The sequence below is a fragment of the Corythoichthys intestinalis genome, chromosome 1 (assembly GCF_030265065.1).
Source record: "Corythoichthys intestinalis isolate RoL2023-P3 chromosome 1, ASM3026506v1, whole genome shotgun sequence".
NCBI lineage: Eukaryota > Metazoa > Chordata > Actinopteri > Syngnathiformes > Syngnathidae > Corythoichthys > Corythoichthys intestinalis.
The window spans coordinates 37,503,180-37,521,733 of NC_080395.1; the positions used below are offsets into that span (position 1 = coordinate 37,503,180).

Here is an 18,554-nt window from a genome sequence, read left to right on the forward strand (position 1 = left end):
TTGACATGAAAATGGCATTTGTTCATAGATACTGCACTGGACTATAAACCACAGCTGTCCTCACTGTTTTATGGGATATTTAGACCAAAAGATATTAACCGGTAACATTTTATTTGACAGTGGCATCATAAGACTGTAATAAGACCAAATCAACCACCATGAAGCTTTGAACCAATTGACTGCAAACTTCCTTGGTTCAAGAAGCTTCATTTCATCAGTTCTCTTGGGGAAGACATTCAACCTCTGCTGCCACCTGCTGTCAACACTGTTGTCGTCCAACATGCCTCCTAGCGGGCGTTCCAGCACTACATATTTAAATAACAATCAAAATTCATGTTCTGTGCTAATTTTTTCTTGAGCTACTGTTCTAGTTGTTTCACCAATTGCTAGTTATGGAATTTGGTAACACTGACAGTGGTGCCATAAGACTGTCATAAAACTATCATAATCATGACACTGCCATGAGCATTAATGAATGCATATGACAGACATCATTTTGTGTCATCCGGCAAATTATCTCACTTTTGAATGGATGTAAAAGATCAGAGCTGGACATAAATTGATTTAGTGACATAATTTGCCGGATGACACTGAATGACATCTGTCATAAGCATTCATTAATGCCCATGATAATGTCATGTCATAACTATGACGGTCTTAAGGCAGTCTTATGAAGCCGCTGACAAATAAAGTGTTACTTATTAAATAAAACCAAATAAATCAACAAATAAACCGCACTGGGCTATAAACCGCAGGATTCAAAATGAGGGAAAAAAGTAGCAGTTTATAATCTGAAAATTATGGTAAGTAGGTTAGTATCATTTATGTTCAAATATTGGAATTTTGAATTTGCTAATAAAATCCAGACATTTACTCTGGAAGTTTTCAAAATGTTTCTTTAGTAGTTTTTGAAAGAACAATATGTCCATATGCTGCCATTGCAGATTCATGGCGCATTAAGCCCCCGAACTATTTTTAATTTGTCCGTTTTACCCTGGAAACCCCCGTTTACAGATGTCGCTCAACTGCTATTGTTTCAACCTAGCCATTAAAAGAAGGTATGTAATCGTATTTATTATTCGAAATGTCTGTCATTTTTAACTTAGAATCATTAATTCATGTCTCATATATTTTGTTTTAAAAAAAAAACTTTTAAAAAATTATTTACTCGTGTATTTTAAACTTTTAAACAAATTACGTCACAATGAAAAAATTAGTGTCTGTAAATGCAGATAGCTACCTCATAACTATTGCCTAATTGTATTTTTTTTTCTTCGTGACTCGCATTTTCCCCAATATTTAAATATATGTAAATATATGAAAATGAAAATCTCAACCACTCCTTGACGTCTGCGATTTCTGCATCGCGACTCTTGTTAAATTACCATGTTTCACCCATAAAATCCCCCCAAAATCCGTCTGTGGTCATTCACAGCTGTGTCATGACACTCAGTGATACATGCTACATGGAGTTTTAGGACTGAAAAGAGATAAGTACGCGATAATACCTTATTAAAATCATGGCGTGTTTATATTGCTCTTTCATGCTTTCGCCTCGAGTTAGGGTTTTGCTGTTGATTTTTTTTATTTTTCCAAATGCCCTCCTGTTCAAAAATTTTTCTTCCCCCCCAAAAATTGAGATTTTAAACTTTCCAATGATGTATCACACATGCATATAGGACAATTTTGAAATTTCGCCAAATTGGGGGTCTCAGAGCTGAACTTCAAGTCACCTGAGTGTTTTCAGCAGTTATGTGATTCTAAAAGAAATATAAATTAAGGCTAGATATCTAAGGGCGGAGTAGGTGCGGTATGTAACTGGCGGCCATCTTGGGTCGGATGATTTCTCTGACGGATTCCCCTGCAACAGATGTGAGTGATTTTCTCTTCTAAAATACTCTTGCTGAGTTATCAAACGATTTACAAACTGGTTGGTTTACAAGAAACAATATTAACGTGGCTATTATCCGGCAGTTTTTTTTTTTTTTTTTTTTTTTTAGAAAATGTTCAAATTAATTTTTGTTATTTAGTAAAATTCCCATATCTCGGATGTATATGATAAACGAAGCTGTTTGAAAACGGTTAAAAAAAACAATCCATAGCTACTTCAAAGTGCATGCGCCATTGATTGTAACTGTATGTGTCGAATGGCCCCGACGCAAAACGGCCGTCAAGTGACAACGTCTATCTTCGTAAACTCACAGCGCGAAGCAATCTTCTAATCTAGACCTATATAAATGTGCTGTCTATGACTTTACCTTCCATGAGGTTGTCAGTTTGTAAATCGCTCATTTTGCGTGACATGGATAATACACTGAAATATTTGTGCATAAATATACTTTTACAAAAAAAAACTATCAACACTGAATATTTGTCATAGGAAATCTTTAGTTACGGTCATTTGTAGTTACTTTTTTCAACAGGCATGCTTGTGGACAGCTACGCTCAGACTGGTCCTATTCCACGTTGTCGCATAGCAGGAAGCAGAATGTGTTGACCGTCCTCCGGTCAAGTCATCGGTGTGTTTATCAGAATTCAACACCTATGGCGACTCGCTAACGTTGTATTTTGTCACCTTTCCAGTTGGATTGCATACATTTTAGAGTGGGGAAAACATGTCGGTGAACCGCTGTTTGCATTTATTTTCTCGGCTTCGTCGCCATCTTAACACTCGAACTGTTCGTATGGCCAGAAGTAGTTGTCATGGGTCTTCTAGTTCTAGCTCCGTTTTTTTGCATAGAGAGCAGCCCCTGTGTGGCCCGGTCAGCAGCAGAAATTCTTCATCCTCCAGAACTCCGGACACGTCTCTTTTCATCCCCGTCACGTTGAAGAATGAGCCGTCTGCTGAAGGGAGTGTGGGAGCAGAGCTGACGCAGAATCTGGATAAAAGTAAACCCAGTTGAATTCATGGGGAATCATGCCATTTCATGCAAACCTTTTGGCTTGAGGGCCACATTTAAAATCGGTCTGAAGTTATTAATTTTTTGTATTTTTATGTACGACAATTTAGCTTTTATTAAATGTCGTTTGCAATAAATTTGGAAATTAAATTATTTGACTAAATGCATGGAAAAAAACATTGTAAGTGCCTTCCCTACTCTCGGGACATTTCGTATTAGCGGTCGAAAGGCTTTCCTCAAATGGTATTTACATAATATGTTCTATTTTTTAGGTGAACTTTTGAAGATTGTCAACAGGTTTTACAAGAGGAAAGAAATGCAAAAGCTGGCTGCGGATAATGGACTGGATGGTGAGACCTGAGAAAAAGACTCCATTAATTATTTAATGATAACTTTGAATTTAAATGTCAACTAGGGTTGTTCCGATCATATTTTTTTGCTCCCGATCCGATCCCGATCGTTTTAGTTTGAGTATCTGCCGATCCCGATATTTTCAGATCTGATTGCTTTTTATTGCTCCCGATTCAATTCCAATCATTCCTGATAATTTTTCCCGATCATATACATTTTGGCAATGCATTAAGAAAAAAATGAATAAAACTCGGACGAATATATACATTCAACATACAGTACATAAGTACTGTATTTGTTTATTATGACAATAAATCCTCAAGATGGCATTTACATTATTAACATTCTTTCTGTGAGAGGGATCCACAGATAGAAAGACTTGTGACTTTGTATATTGTGACTAAATATTGCCATCTAGTGTATTTGTTGAGCTTTCAGTAAATGTTACTGTGGCCATCCCAAATGCATGATGGGAAGTGGAACCATGACTGTGCAACGTGCTACCAATTGCTATATCTTCTCCGCGTTGGGAAATAACGTAAGGTTTTAGGACAATTATCAGTTGCCACCTTGCTTCCCCACATTGCTTCCCAAGATATTTCTAAACATAGGGAAAGAGATTGCAAGGCTTTAGCCAATTAATAAAAGGCACAAAGGCTGCCAAAGTTCACTTTACTCATTTTGCGCTGCTTTTTATCTCTCTATGTAGGTAAAACGGCGTCATTACAGATTGAGTGCAACAGTGAGTGAGAGGGTCATGCAGCGCATGCATAAATTGCGTTAAATATTTTAACGTGACACATTTTTAAAAAATTAATTGCCGCCGTCATCGGGATAAATTTGATAACCCTACCTTAAGCCTAAACTAAAGACTCTGGATGAGTGTTAACATATTATGTCTGTGACGTTAAATACAATTAGAAAACAATTTAATTAAAGTATATACAGTATATATATTATAAAAAGGCATGGCCGATATTTTTTTGCCGATTCTGATACTTTGAAAATGACGTGATCGGACCCGATCGATCGGGACATCTCTAATGTCAACACTATTCCACACATTTTAACAGGAAAACCTTAACTTGTATTAGAAATTCTTCAATTAGTGCATCATATGCTGCTTTTTATGCCATTTGTGTGTACGCAGCACGACTCTTCCACCAGGCTTTCATCAACTTCAGGAAATACATCCTCGAGGTGGCGTCGCTACCCGCCGATTTGCACATCATTCTCAGCGACATTTGTTGTGGCGCAGGTTCGTCCCTGAAAAATGTTCCTTCCCCAAAAATGCATGGATAGATTAAAGAGCAACTTTTTTTGTGTTTGTGTTGACATGAAGGTCACATCGATGATATTTACCCATACTTTATGAGACACGCCAAGCAGGTCTTTCCCATGCTTGATTGTATGGACGACCTGAGGAAGATCTCCGACCTCAGAGTCCCTGCCAACTGGTAAGCAGACACACACTCCCCTTCCAAAAAAAAAAAAAAAAAAAAACAACCCGTTGTCAGAACTTGAAATTTCAAGTCATTCAATTTCACGTCAGTTTTCTAGTTTTGATTGAAGACTAATAATAATTTTTAAAAACTATCATTTTAAGTCTAGTGGGATTCAGTTAAGTAGTTTAAAATCAAAATTTTAAGTATACTGGACTTCAGTTTGAGTCAAAATATAATAAGATGCTCCAAGTCAAATCCCAGCCACCATAGTGGCAGAGTGCGCTGATAACTGAACTCCGGTTATCACCCTGGCCAACTGCCCAGTTGCCAGTGAGCTCTTGTGAAGGCTTTGGGAGTGAGCCGAAGGCTAACTTCACACAATTTATCTAAGGAACGGGGTTATGCATTTGGTTCTGTGTCTTTTTTTTGTGTGTTTATGATAACTCAAGAACGAATAAATTACTATCAAACTTACAGGTTATGTTTGTAGTATAAAACCGAAGAGGTGATTAAATTTGAATTCTAAGGTCATAGAGGTCAACAAGGGAATTTCGCTCCAACTGTTTTCATACGTAAAGGGAATGCCTACTCTACCAAATATCGCTATTATTTGAATTTGGCTGCATAGGTGGAGGTTTGCTCTCACTGAGTGTTCCTCTAGTTTCAAATTCAGTTTACTAAGAAATTAAAAATTATGCTCACAAATTTGACCGAGCAAGTTAATTGTCAGGTAATCAAGTTCAGAATATAAAGTTGGTAAAAAAACAACAAAACAAGTCACTTATTCGATTTTAAGAATTTCAGTTGTCTACTTCAAATTTTTAATGAGGATGACCGTAAGGAAATTTTATTTTTTACAGAGCATTGAAGGCTAAACTCATTAAAGGGACAGATAACACCTTGTATATAGATGACCTTAATGTGAAAGACAAATGCTAAAAGTATTTAAATATGTAAATTATGAATTTCCTAAACCTCTTATAATGAAGAAAATTATGTTAAAACAAAAAAAAAATGACACTACTGACAAGAGCATCCTTTTTGTGTCCTTGGGTGTTTTTAAAGGGATCCTCTGTTTTTAAGACAAGTAATTCTTAAAAGATACACGTTAGTATGAGTTAAAGTAATTTGATATTAAAACCCCTCTTAAAGTTTTTGTTTTAATCAAGTTTGTAAAATTATTTTAAGTGATAGGTTGCCATTTTTGTTACGTCGCAGTGCGTGACGTCACTGGTCCCTATGCGGAAATCCCAGCGCGTCACTCGTTAGCTTTCCCAACATATCGTCAGTTCTACCCTTCCCATTTGAACCAGATCTGAAAAGTGAAGAGCAGGACAGCACTGTCGGTCGTTCACAAGACGAGCTTCAGGGAAAAATGCGTGCAGAAAATACCTGATAAGACAAAAGTTGGGCAAAACTGGTGATGCGAGAGAGTCCTGTTGGGAAGTCCGGTTGGGAGCGAGAGTGTATGCTGTCCGGTTTTATTAACAGATATTCAAGGTAAACATATTGCGTTACAAAGTTATCCCAATATAATTATGTAGATTGTTAGCATCCAGAGCTGTCGTGTGCTTACAGTACAGGCCAAAGAGCACACCTTGTGTAATCCATGTCTTGTACATTGTAACGCATGGTAGCTAGGATACGTGTATAAAAGTACCAAAAAGGGGAGAAGCTTCCACTTATGCACATTTATTCACAAAAAATAATATTTCCACCTTGACCACTTTTCACTCGGGAGCTCAGCAGTACGCAAACACGCGTTCCCTGAGGAACTCCCAACATTGTTGTAAGGTCCACGTCAGAGTCACTGTCGTCACTGTAGCGTTCCATAGTGCTTTAATTATTTAGTATGATTTGGGGAAAACTCCCACGAAGAATAGTCAACAAAAAAGATAGCAATAGTAATCCAAATCTGCCTTTTTTACTCACTCGAAGATCCAGGAATTAGACCTATACCATGGCAATGTCGCAGCCGCGATTAGGCCGTCGATTCCACAAAATAGACTGATCCGAAAAGCCGCTGTGGGACCGACAAATAAAAAAAATGGACAGATCCGAAACCAATATTGCAGACGCGGTGGGACCGTCGGATCCAGAAAATAGACGGATCCCTTACTTGACTGAGGACCCAGGAAAAATGTTCGGGCGCTAGTTGTAACGCGTGGTGGGTACGATGCGTGCATACAGGGACCAAAAAGGGGGAGAAGCTTCCACTTGTGCACATTTATTCAGTAAAAATAATAATTCCACCTTGACCACTCACTTCACTCCCCTTGTTTCCATTTGACTGGAAATTGCATCCAAAAGCAGCACATCGTGGCATTTTACTTCGCGAGTTTAGGCAGCAATAAGCAATTGTTGAACACGCAAGATACCAATGACGTCATGATCGTCATCACTGCGAGCCCGCAAACCATGGCGCCAACTAATGGTCAAAATATGGACTAAATATTATAAAATATTGCCATTGATTTAACATTTTATGTGTTTCTAACAACATATTTTAGTACAAGAGAACAATTGTGGTTTATTAGAGCCTACATGTATTTAAGTTAGATGATCATTTTAATATATATTTTCTTCTTCTCTTACTAACTACAACAACACCTACTCTGTGAATACTTTACAGTACACTTACCTGGGCTGGCTAAACTAAGGCTATTTCTACACATAGCAGGATGTTTGGCAAAAGAACTTCTACGGTTTGGCCTATCATCCACAGGCACATTTAAATGAGGGTTCTTGAAAACTGCGCCCAGATTGAAGATGTGCGAATTCTGTGTTTGTGGCACCATCATGTGGGCACTGATAACCGAGGATTTAACTGTGGAAACGTCACTGACTTGGACAAACTTTGTCCCTACGTCACACATGAGACCAATGTTTACATTTGGAGTAAATTAGACGGGTGGTTTTTTTGCTTCCACTTATTTACAAACTTTTGCAGTGCTTCATATTGAAGAACACATGCAAAGGATGGGGTTATTATGGACAATTATTTTTTGCGCATTGTTATGAATAGCAGTTGGCTGTGGAAGCTTTTTTTTTCTCTACAAACGTGCTGGTGTGGACGTAATTATTTTTTCAAATTGTATTGGGGCAGGATCCTAGGTTTTAAAAAACCCTGCTAGTTGTAGACATGGCCTAACATTACATGTATGTATTCTTGAGGTACCCAGAGGCCCGTGCCATTCAGAGAAAGGTCATCTTCCATGCCGGCCCCACCAACAGCGGCAAAACCTACCACGCCATCCAGCGCTATCTAGCTGCAAAGTCGGGAGTCTACTGCGGACCCCTCAAACTTCTCGCCCATGAAATTTTTGAGAAGAGCAACCAGGCTGTGCATATCCTCCTGTGTCTCTCAAATTCATGTATTTGTGTGCTTTTTCTCAGCACGTTACCGGTAACTGTTTCCTTTTAGGGTGTGCCGTGTGATTTAGTAACCGGCGAGGAGAGGACGTTTGTGAACACGGATGGTCGAGTGTCCGGTCATGTAGCCTGCACCATTGAGATGTGCAGCGTCACAACGCCATGTGAGTGTGCATGCATACACAAGATACAAAATGTGTCTCCTTAACAGTTTTTACCAATGTTTCGTAGATGAAGTTGCTGTAATCGATGAAATTCAAATGATCAGAGATACTTCACGAGGCTGGGCCTGGACCAGAGCTCTGCTTGGTTAGTGTCATTCTCTACTTAAAGCATATGTATAAAAAGACGTGTGCCCTCACAAAAAGACAGTAAATGTAAATCATTAGTGCACTGTGAAAAACAAAATATTTAATATGCTTGCCAATTTTTGAGTGGCTTTTTTTTTTTTTTTTTTTTTAAATCATTGTTTGCATATTTCTTGCCTGGAAGTGTCAAGTAACTAAGGGGCCGTTTACATGGTGACTCTCTGAGAATACGAACAATTTCAAATTTGCATTTGCATTTGCGTCTCCATTTGAACAATGTTGCAAATTCCGTATGAAAACGATGTAGTATTCATGCCAAGCCCTAGGGGGCAGTGCAGATTTACCGGGCAACAGAGAATGATGCACTTTGACCCCACCAAGCTCCCTCAGCCCTGAAAAAAATATGCCCGCCCATTCGAAGCGATGTCATTTTTCTTTTGTTCAAAAAGGCACAAAAATTGAAACGTTCAACTTATTTAATATAAAAATATCATTAAAACAGTAAATTAAAGCTGACATTCTGCCATATTTGCTGTTTTTAATGTTTAGTAGTAGCGCTGCGCACGCCGAATGTGACGTGTACGAGTGCTGACGTTAACAACGCGGTCTCGCGCGGCAGGAGCCTTTGATATGCATGCCGAGGAACCCCCCCCTCAACCCCCCGCAATCGGATTCTGTCACTTTGGAGGCAGGATTCAGAATTTTTCGTTTTCGCCTTCCGTCTTCGCCGGCACCATATGCACGCGAGTCATTGCGTCTTTGTGTCGCAGAGTCGCCATGTAAACTGCCCCTAAAACGTGTCAGAATACAAGTTAAGAGAACTCAACAATAGGAGTGGGAACCTCTTGGTACTCGCGATGCGATACGATTTGCGATACAAAGCTCACAATAACGATGATCTGACGATATGGCGATACAAGGATTATCAATACATTGGCAAGGAAATCATTCTAGCATATTCTACAAACAACTAACAAACAGAAAAATAAGCTTCTGCTGAGAATTGGAAAAAAATATCAATAGTAGATGTCCAATCCATTTGAACTGGGAGGGTTGCAGCGAAAGAACATTCACTGCCATCCCTCCCACTTCAAACGGATTGAACATCTATGGCCATCAGTGGCAGCCAATGCCGGGCAATGAGGTAATTTTGGGCCATTTACCTGTTGATGTTCAGTTACTTCCTGTTGATTTTGGGATATTTTATGTGTCACTTTCTATTAGTGCTGCAACGATTAATCGATTAACTTGAGTATTCGATTAGAAAAGAAAATTCAAATTGAATTTTCTCTGCTTCGAGTATTCGTTTAGTTAAAGTGGCGTTGTAATGGTTTATTTTGAAAGTGTTTGCATTTAGTTTGATTGATTTGGGTGGATACACTGCCTTCTAGTCTGCCTCATTTCACATGGTGCTCCCTGTGAAGACCAACATAAGCTACGTTTTTGTTTGAGCAAATTTTTTTTTTAATGCATTTGTAATTTAGTTTATACTGTAGGTATATTTAGCCTATTTTTGTGGAATATGTGTCTGAACCATTTCTTAAGATCATTGTTAGCATTTGAACTAGTCGACTTTTGCTATCTAAGTTAGCCAATTGTTCTTTTGTTGTACGTAGATCCTCCTTTATTTATTTTTTATACCGTTTGAGGCTCAGCTCAGGTAATTTAATTTTTCATGTTCCTTATCCGATTACTCGATTATTCGAACTAATGGTTCATCGATTAATCGACTACTAAAATAATCGATAGCTGCAGCCTACTTCGTACTTCCCTACTACCCTACTTCCTATTTATTTTTAGTTACAGTACAGGAAGTGACCTGGGAATCACCCAAATGAATAGGCAGTGACTCAAACTCAACAGAAAATGACCTGTAAATGCCCTAAAACGAACAGCAAGTGACCTGTAAATGCCCTGAAAATCGGACAGCATGACTGTGAATGCTCTGGTTTCGAATGAACGAACGTTCCCAGTCTAAATGGATTGGGCGTTGAGCACCGTTAATGCAGCCTTAGAGTTAACAGACACTATAATGGTAGAAGATTTTGGTAGCAACTTGTTGGTTCCTTTTTATTTATTTATTTTTTTAGACATTGACACCTTTTCAAAACAATATCCCGATTCTTGGCAGGAGCATATCGATAACCTTTTGGGATACAAAGTATCACGATATATCACCATTTCGATATTTTGTCACACCCCTAGTCAACAAATTCCAAGATCACGTCTACTCTTTCCTCCTAGCCAGTGTCCTTTATTACAATGGTAGAACAAATTAGACCCAGGCCGGGGGCAAGGAATATGGCTGGGCCCCCTAAATCCAAATGATAAAGGTCATAATATTATTTCACAACATTCACATGCTCGCAACCGTAGGGCTTCGCAAGCTTCAGCATCACAGGTATGAACGATATTATTTTGAAATTTGTCAAGTGGAAATGAAGAATAGTGAACCAAGACAACAACAAAAAAATTGTAGTCTTTGAACCCCTCTCCTACTACCGCCTGGATGGCACATTTGTGCTAACGATCAATAAAATTAATCAACCCTAAGATAAAAGGAGGATCAATGCATCCTACTGCATTGACTAATCCGTGTAGAGATTTGTTGATGTCACCCTCTAGTGGTGGCCACCATTACTGGGGTGTTCACTAGAGGTGGGAATCTTTGGGCACCTAACGATTCGATTACGATTCAGAGACTCCGATTCAATTATAAATCGATTATTAATGCCCCCTCCCCCCATTTTTTTTTAAAACGTTTTGTATATTTGTTCCAAAATTATTCAAAAATCCTCTCAGGCTAAATAAACCAAACTACTATTTTAGTATCAAGTTACCAGTTAAAAACAGTAAATAAGATACTCAAGTCCCCCTTCTGTATCAGCAGCTTTAAACTACATTCAATTTAATGTTGTGATTCAACCGTTAAAGTTGTTAAAATTGCGCCCGCTATTCCATAATTTCCCTCATGTCTACTTTCGACACGTGAAAGTTTTAAAACTGTTTCATCATTTAAAGATAGATTCAAGTCAAGATTTTGCCGATTTAGGGGTATTTTGGATAAAAAGTAATTAGGTTCTCTACACCAGAGCCTTCTAGAGAAGTCTACTGCTTTAAGATGGGGCCTGTTTACTAGCGCGGAAATGTTTGTCATTTCACATCTAGTCTAGATATATGTGATATCTACCATAGCCGTATGTTGCCGTATGTTTGTAGCAACTACCAACTGGGCGCTGCTTGTAGCGGCTGACGGCCACAGTCAGGTATTATTGTTTTTTTTTACCTAGCGGCATTAGCTGCACATGATATTTACTCTCGGTCCGTTCCTCATTGCGTCCCGAAGACCGCTGACTGCGTTTTATTTCCGCTTTACCTGGTGTAATTCAATGATCGGAATTTGGATGTTTGTGAATCATTCTCGAATCTTCCACGGCCGAATCGCGAATAATCTAAGAATCAGAAATTTTGCACGCCTCTGGTGTTCACACACCTCAGTAGCAGCCCAGTGTCAGAACAGTAACGTTAGCTTGCCGGCCTGATAACGTTCACAACAATTTTTTTTTTTTTTTTTTTTTTGTATGTGAAAAGTGATTTTTTTGAAAAAATTCGTAATTGTAAAATAATAATTTTACTCAAACTTGCATTAATTAGGTGCATATTTGAGTGATATAAGCATATGGAAAAACAATTATCGGCAATGTATTTTTAATACAAAAAAACACTACAATAACATATGTCATGCTTAACCCTTGAGAGTCGAAGGACGCGCCGCCGCGTCCTCAGCGCACGTCGTCTTTGAAGCGCCCTCACGTTTTAATTATGTCACCCACATGCCGTTGGTTAGTCTCGTTTTAAAGTGCGGAAGTTGCGGTTTACTCTCGTTATTATTTGAAGTCAATCGACCAACTAAAACGTGAGATATTGTCATTTAAGTTTTATAGTTTTATTGTCCTCTCAAAAAAAACATTAAAACGCTGCATGGATCATTTGTTTATGTCTATATTTCCATCATTTCTTGTCCTTTTTCAAAACGGAAGCTCCATGAAAAAAACACAAATCAAACGAACCCTTTCGAAGTCACAGTGGAAGCACAAAATGCGTTTTTAAAAAAAATAAATATAACTGCCGTGCGAGGTTCCACCAAACGAGGGGGAGGAGTGCTCTGAAGCAGCGAGGTGGCGAGCGACGGCCGTTTGGATCGAGCAGCGACTTTGTGTGACTTTGAGAATGAACGGAAAACTAAATTTAGCGCAAGCAATTGTGCTTTTTGATCAACTTGAGGAAGAGGATGGTCCAAATTCGTCATCATCGTCTTCTTCGGAAGAGTCCCCGAGTGAAGATAGTGACTGATTTGAACACGTGGGTGACGCCATCGACGAGCAGAGGTAAGCCAACTCACTTTTTTTTTTTTAATGCTGAAAAAGTTTCTTTTGAAAGTTTCTTTTGATATTGCAAGACAAAGTTAATTTTGATGCAATATAAGTGTGTGTTCGTGTATATAATAATAAAATGTGCATATCAGATCAAAGTCGTACGTGCACTGTGTGTATGCCAGGCAGGAATTTATAATTTGTGGTGTTCTTTCTATATGAAGATTAGGGATGTAGCACATATTCAGCTATTGTATTCTTTCTATTGTCATACATATAGATTTCCATTATTATTTATTGCTGTATATATTTTTATTTTATACTTTATTATTTTCATAAATACTGACTTTTTCTTCATGTACATTTATAGTGACAATGAAAGTAAAGTGAAATGAAAATGGAAGGGTGGAAAGAGGACCGACACCCCATGGAAGTGTGGGCTGCCTGATGTAGCCCTGTGTCTAATTCCAGGGCGAAACTGCTTTTCGGAGTGGCATGCCTGAAAAAAAATTGTTTATTGTAAATATTTTTGAAAATACTTTTTTCCCCCCCAATGTTATATATATATTTTTTTCCCCTACAATCAGTCTTCTCAATTTGTGTATATAAATGTGTGTTCAAGAAGCTTGATTGTGTATACATAGTTTTCATCAAGTGATGGGCCGCAATACCTAAACTCATAAAGAGATGGCCTCTAAACACTTTTTGTGTTAGATGGTATATATTTTTTCAATGTTCTTCACTGTTTGGTCTGCTGTATATAACCTGTTTTGACTAGAGCATGTATAAAGGCAAAAAACACCTATGGCTATACCTGTTGTTTATGTTGAATTGTCAAATATAAGACTATTTATTCTAAATTTTTTTGGTTGAATGTTCATCCTAACATGTTGAATAAATATTACAAAGTTTCGAAACTGTTCGTTACGCATGTTTGGTTGTCAATTGGACATCAATATTAAAAATTTTGACAAAATGATTTTGGAATTTTTGGTCTTTTTGGGCCCAAAATGATGATTTATAATTGGTCAGTGAAGGAAACAACAGTTTGGACATGAAGTTCTAGGTGTCACAAAAAAAGGGACCAAACCAGGCCATCGTAAACAATTCTTTCTTTGAAATATAAAGGCAACTTCAAAGGCATGCAAAATCAGACAAAATAGGCCCAGACCTTAAAGGGTTAATATAAAACTGTAATTTAGACCTTATGGTCCTCAGCCTTCTTTTGTGTGTGTTTGTGGCCGTGTTTTAAAAGTTTTTTTTTTTTTTAAGTGCAAACATAAACTGAGGTGCGTTCAAAGTCCCCTCACCAATAAGTTTCAAAAATGGTCACTCAAATATAATGCGGAAATGCAAACGAAATTGACAGAACACAAAAATGTAATACAATTTTACAATTTATTGTCCTTTGAATGTTGGGTTTTGTCCTTTTAAACAATTGAACAAGAAAACTCAATGGCCTTTTGAGCCCGTACGGTCTAGAAAACACAAATCACCCACAGACACATTTAAATCCCTCCTCATTCAATTGAGTAAATGTCCACATTACTTATTAAATTCACATCCTATACACACTCATTCCTGTTCATATTTATAATTCCATACTATAAAACTATTATATGCAACTTTCTCATTTTGTTCAATCATTTGATATTTGTATGTGCACAGGTCTCTGCGCGGAAGAGATTCACTTGTGTGGGGAAACTGCAGCCATTAACTTTGTCAGGGAGTTGATGTACACCACTGGAGAAGAGGTGGAGGTGAGTGACATGACTTACTGTTTGACATGACGTATGGGTATTCTAGAAATGGGGACATTTTGGCTTCGAAACGCTTAAAAATAAGCCTTCACTTTCTGATTTTCTGCTACATACGCACCAATAATACTGCCGACTTATTTAATATTTTAAAACATTTGCAGAGTGGGACCTAAAATGTCCTCCAATTCTGGAATTACCCGTTTGCATTCACTGGACATAAATGTAAAAAGAGTTGTATGAAAAACTGTGGTTATCTATGGCTAATCAAGTGTCTTTCCTCTCCAGGTGCACACTTATCAGCGTCTAACGCCCTTTTCTATCCTGAATAGCGCTGTGGAGTCGCTAGATAACCTTAGAGCAGGGGACTGCATTGTGTGCTTCAGCAAAAATGACATCTACTCCATAAGCAGGCAGATTGAAGCCAGAGGGCTGGAATGTGCTGTCATCTATGGAAGTTTACCTCCAGGTAAGCGTGTGGCAATAGACGTCAGCTTCATATTGACTGGAAGCAGGCATGAAAATCACTCACCTTTTGGCGAAATTCGCCGTTTTGAAGTAGAAAAGGGTGACCTAAGTGAAATGTGTAGATCTGAAGAGAAATTTGTTAGGGGGGTGTGTCGTAATACCATCTTACTAACATGTTTTATTGAAGTTGCTAAGCCTGTCGCAATATGCAATGAGTCCATTTATCGCAAGGTAAATAAAAATGAGGGCGGTAATTTTCACCGCGTGCGTGCATACATTTGTGCGTGCGTGTAGATGACTTGCGACTCCAGTTGTTGTGTCCAGATGTTTATTGATCATCGACACGCCGTAGAGTTACAGTTCACACATACAAAATAAGGAAACACATTTATTTTAAACACTGTAAACTAGGCCTGAACGATATTGGGAAAAACTATTGCTGCGATTTTTTTTGGGGTTTGCGATATATTGCGATATTATATTGCGATATTAAATTTTTTTTTTTTTTTTTTTCAAGATATTTTCACAAGATGACTTAAATAGCTGTTTGGAAAGACTTTAGATCACCACAGTGTACAGTCATCCCTTGTTTTTCGCGGTTAATGGGGACCAGAACCCGCCGCGATAAGTGAAAAACCGCGAAGTAGCCCACCCCCCCATTTTCAATTTTTTTTTGTGTGTGTGTTTTTTGTGCCCAATGTATTTATTCAGATTTAGCATTGGAAAGAGATACATACAGGTTGACCCAAAAAAAAGTTTACACTCAGTTGACTGCTTGTTTAAAAGCCATTGAAACATATCTAAATAGGTTGTCATGCTTAAGTGATTCATTAAGGTCACTCAATGTAGCTGGTAATCTCTCGTCTCTACAATTCCTGTGCTTCGGCTGAAAATGAAGAAAACTTTAGCTGTATCTGAATTGCTGCGTGCCGGTCTGACACCTACTGAGATTGCAGCAAATCTGAGAATATCCAGATGTGCAGTCTACAAAGTTAAAAAGAAGCTGAAAGATATTGGAACAGCCTCACGAAAACCTGGGTCTGGAAGTGCCGATCTGTGCGGACCAAAAAGTTGATTGACAAGGTGATATGTGGCCACCCCAGAGTCCAGATCTCAATCCCCTGGATTATAGCATATGGGCAACTGTGGAGGACAGTGCCTGTAAGAAGCCACAAACTTCTGTGGCAGCCTTGGAGAGGTCCATTGTTAGATCTTGGGAAAAGATGACAGCATCCTACATAAAGAAGCGTTCCGCAGGCGCCTGGAGGCTGTTGTGACACTTAAGGGAGGACACATTGAAAAATAGGGTGTACTGTACATGTTCTTTACAATAATGTATAATTTGTGATTCAATTCTAAGCTGAATAAACATGGCATTTAAGTTGTATTATGGCAGTGTAAACTTTTTTTTGGGTCACCGTGTATAAGACATGTTTTTTTCTCAACCCCCCCCCCCCCCCCCCCCCAAGTGATTTAAAAAATGTATATAAATAAATGTTTTTTAAGCACTTCAAATTTCATAATTATGATAAGTTTTAAACATAACTGTCCAACCAAATCATTTTTGAACAAGAATAAAGTACTGTAGCAGATAAATGCTTGGCTTTATTAAATGCTTCTGTTTATCTACTTTAGCTGTGACCGTTGAAGTGACATGTAGAAATTTCAAAGTCCTCATGATCACTTCTGGCATTTAAATGTCTCCAACGTCCCCACAGTACACACATTCATTCCAGCGCGGCTTCCTTGCAACTGTTTAACAAGTTAAACGATGATTGACAGATGCCCGTGTGAAGTCTGCTTCTTTGGCCAGATCAAAGCCATCGCTGTGCCGCAGTGACTGAGAGGATCAAAAGGCTGGGAGAGGGAGGGTAGGAGGCTGTGCGCAGACCAGAAAGTGGGGCGTATGTGGATCAAAAAAAAGAAAAACTATCGCACGTGCTTGCGATGGGACTATTGCGCACACGCACATCGCGATGGCGATGTTTAAACGATATATCGCTCAGGCTTACTGTAAACGTTAGCATTGCTACATTGAGACTAAAGGGGAAAAAAAGACTACTTACTTTAGCCTGCTATAAAACATTGGCAGTTTTTTCCAAAACGCAAACTTGCGGTTAAAAGGTGACACATCAAACATGAAAAATCGCTGGTTAACAGCATTTGCAAACGAAAAAATGAAAAAGGCTACGTTCATACTACAGGTCTTAATGCACGAATCCGATTTTTTGTCATATCTGTTTGTTTGGCGTGCCCGTTCAGGCTGCCTATGTCCATTGAGACCATTCAAGTATTACGCATGCGCACTAATTCGCAGTCCGACACACGCTGAGCAAGACGACCCACATGCGCAGAAGCATCAGAACAAATGACCACACACACTGGCTGTCATCCGTCATTCCAGGGATATCATATTTTGCTTTTTAAAAAGAGGACACAAATAACAGACATAAATAATCCCAGGTTAGGTTTATATTCAAAGTATATGGATCAATAGCATGCACGCACTGTCCGTGCATGTCACACATACGCGCAGTTTGCCCCGATTCTCGGCCGTGTAAGCAATGTTGGAATATTGCTTATATGGAGCAGACAGAAAACCGATCATTCTCAGGCTCATCTTCAACCCATTTATATTTTTTAATGACTGTTGTCAAGTCCGACCCTTCCTAAAAAGCCATGTTCAAGGCAAGCTAGGCGCTAATAACGCACAGCTGCACCGCTACCGTGGCGTCTCTCTCGCTTTTTGATGACGTAATTGCTGCATGAATTCCGATTTGAAACACTGGACAGTACAGACCGCCGCGACAGTCTGGAAAAATGTGGCCCAGATCGGATTTGAACCACTTACGAAAGTGACCCGGATCGGATTTGAAATGGTCCAGTTTTATGCGACTTGTCACGTTCAGACCGTCAAGTTAATGCCTCATTCGATTCGGAAAAACACGAAAAAATCGGATTCGTGCATTAAGACCTGTAGTATGAACGTAGCCAAAATCTATTAGCGACACCACAAGCAATGATGAAAAGTGCTTTTTGCGGCATGTAAAGTTGTTAGCGGTTTAGCGAACGTACTTCCGGTGAACATTTCAAAAATAAAAGCATGTCACGTTTGTCATATAAATAACGATTACTGGAGTTAATTCCACATACTTCAGAATTAATACTATAATATGAAAATGCTATAATACTACAGAATTCAGATTCTACACTAAGAATAACTTTAAAATAACACCCTTTTTTGAAAATATGATTGGCAATCAATATCATAATTATTATAATACTTATATAGTAGTAGTAGTACATTAATAATAATGGTGATATTATTTTTTAAGAATTGTTTTGAATCATGTTGGAAAGGCGAAGTCAGTGTTTTTAATCTGTTTCATTCCATTCTTTCGCACTAGTAAATGCTATCAGCTAAGCCTGCACAATATATCGTTTGAACACGCCATCGCAATGTGCGCATGCACAATAGTCACATCGCAGGACGTGCAATTGTTTTAATATTTTTCAACATTTAAACTTTTGTTTTACTTCATAAACGCAGCAAGTGTGCAGATCCTGGATTAAACTGAGT

The 18,554-nt window shown here is 38.5% G+C and overlaps 1 protein-coding gene across 2 annotated transcripts in view; it reads left to right on the forward strand.

The window, feature by feature from the left end:
* Positions 1-2,290: 2,290 nt before the first annotated feature.
* The window catches only part of supv3l1 (SUV3-like helicase), a 33,232-nt gene continuing 16,968 nt past the window's right edge, over positions 2,291-18,554 (forward strand). The window contains exons 1-10 of one of the 2 annotated variants that reach the window (XM_057847694.1): positions 2,291-2,519; positions 2,741-2,889; positions 3,173-3,250; positions 4,402-4,509; positions 4,594-4,708; positions 7,871-8,039; positions 8,121-8,232; positions 8,300-8,377; positions 14,418-14,509; positions 14,795-14,975. In XM_057847694.1, coding sequence (XP_057703677.1) covers positions 3,217-3,250; positions 4,402-4,509; positions 4,594-4,708; positions 7,871-8,039; positions 8,121-8,232; positions 8,300-8,377; positions 14,418-14,509; positions 14,795-14,975 — 889 coding nt within the window. In that variant the 5' untranslated portion in view covers positions 2,291-2,519; positions 2,741-2,889; positions 3,173-3,216. Of the gene's footprint in view, positions 2,890-3,172; positions 3,251-4,401; positions 4,510-4,593; positions 4,709-7,870; positions 8,040-8,120; positions 8,233-8,299; positions 8,378-14,417; positions 14,510-14,794; positions 14,976-18,554 lie in introns of both variants that reach the window. The other variant, XM_057847685.1, reaches the window with a different exon arrangement.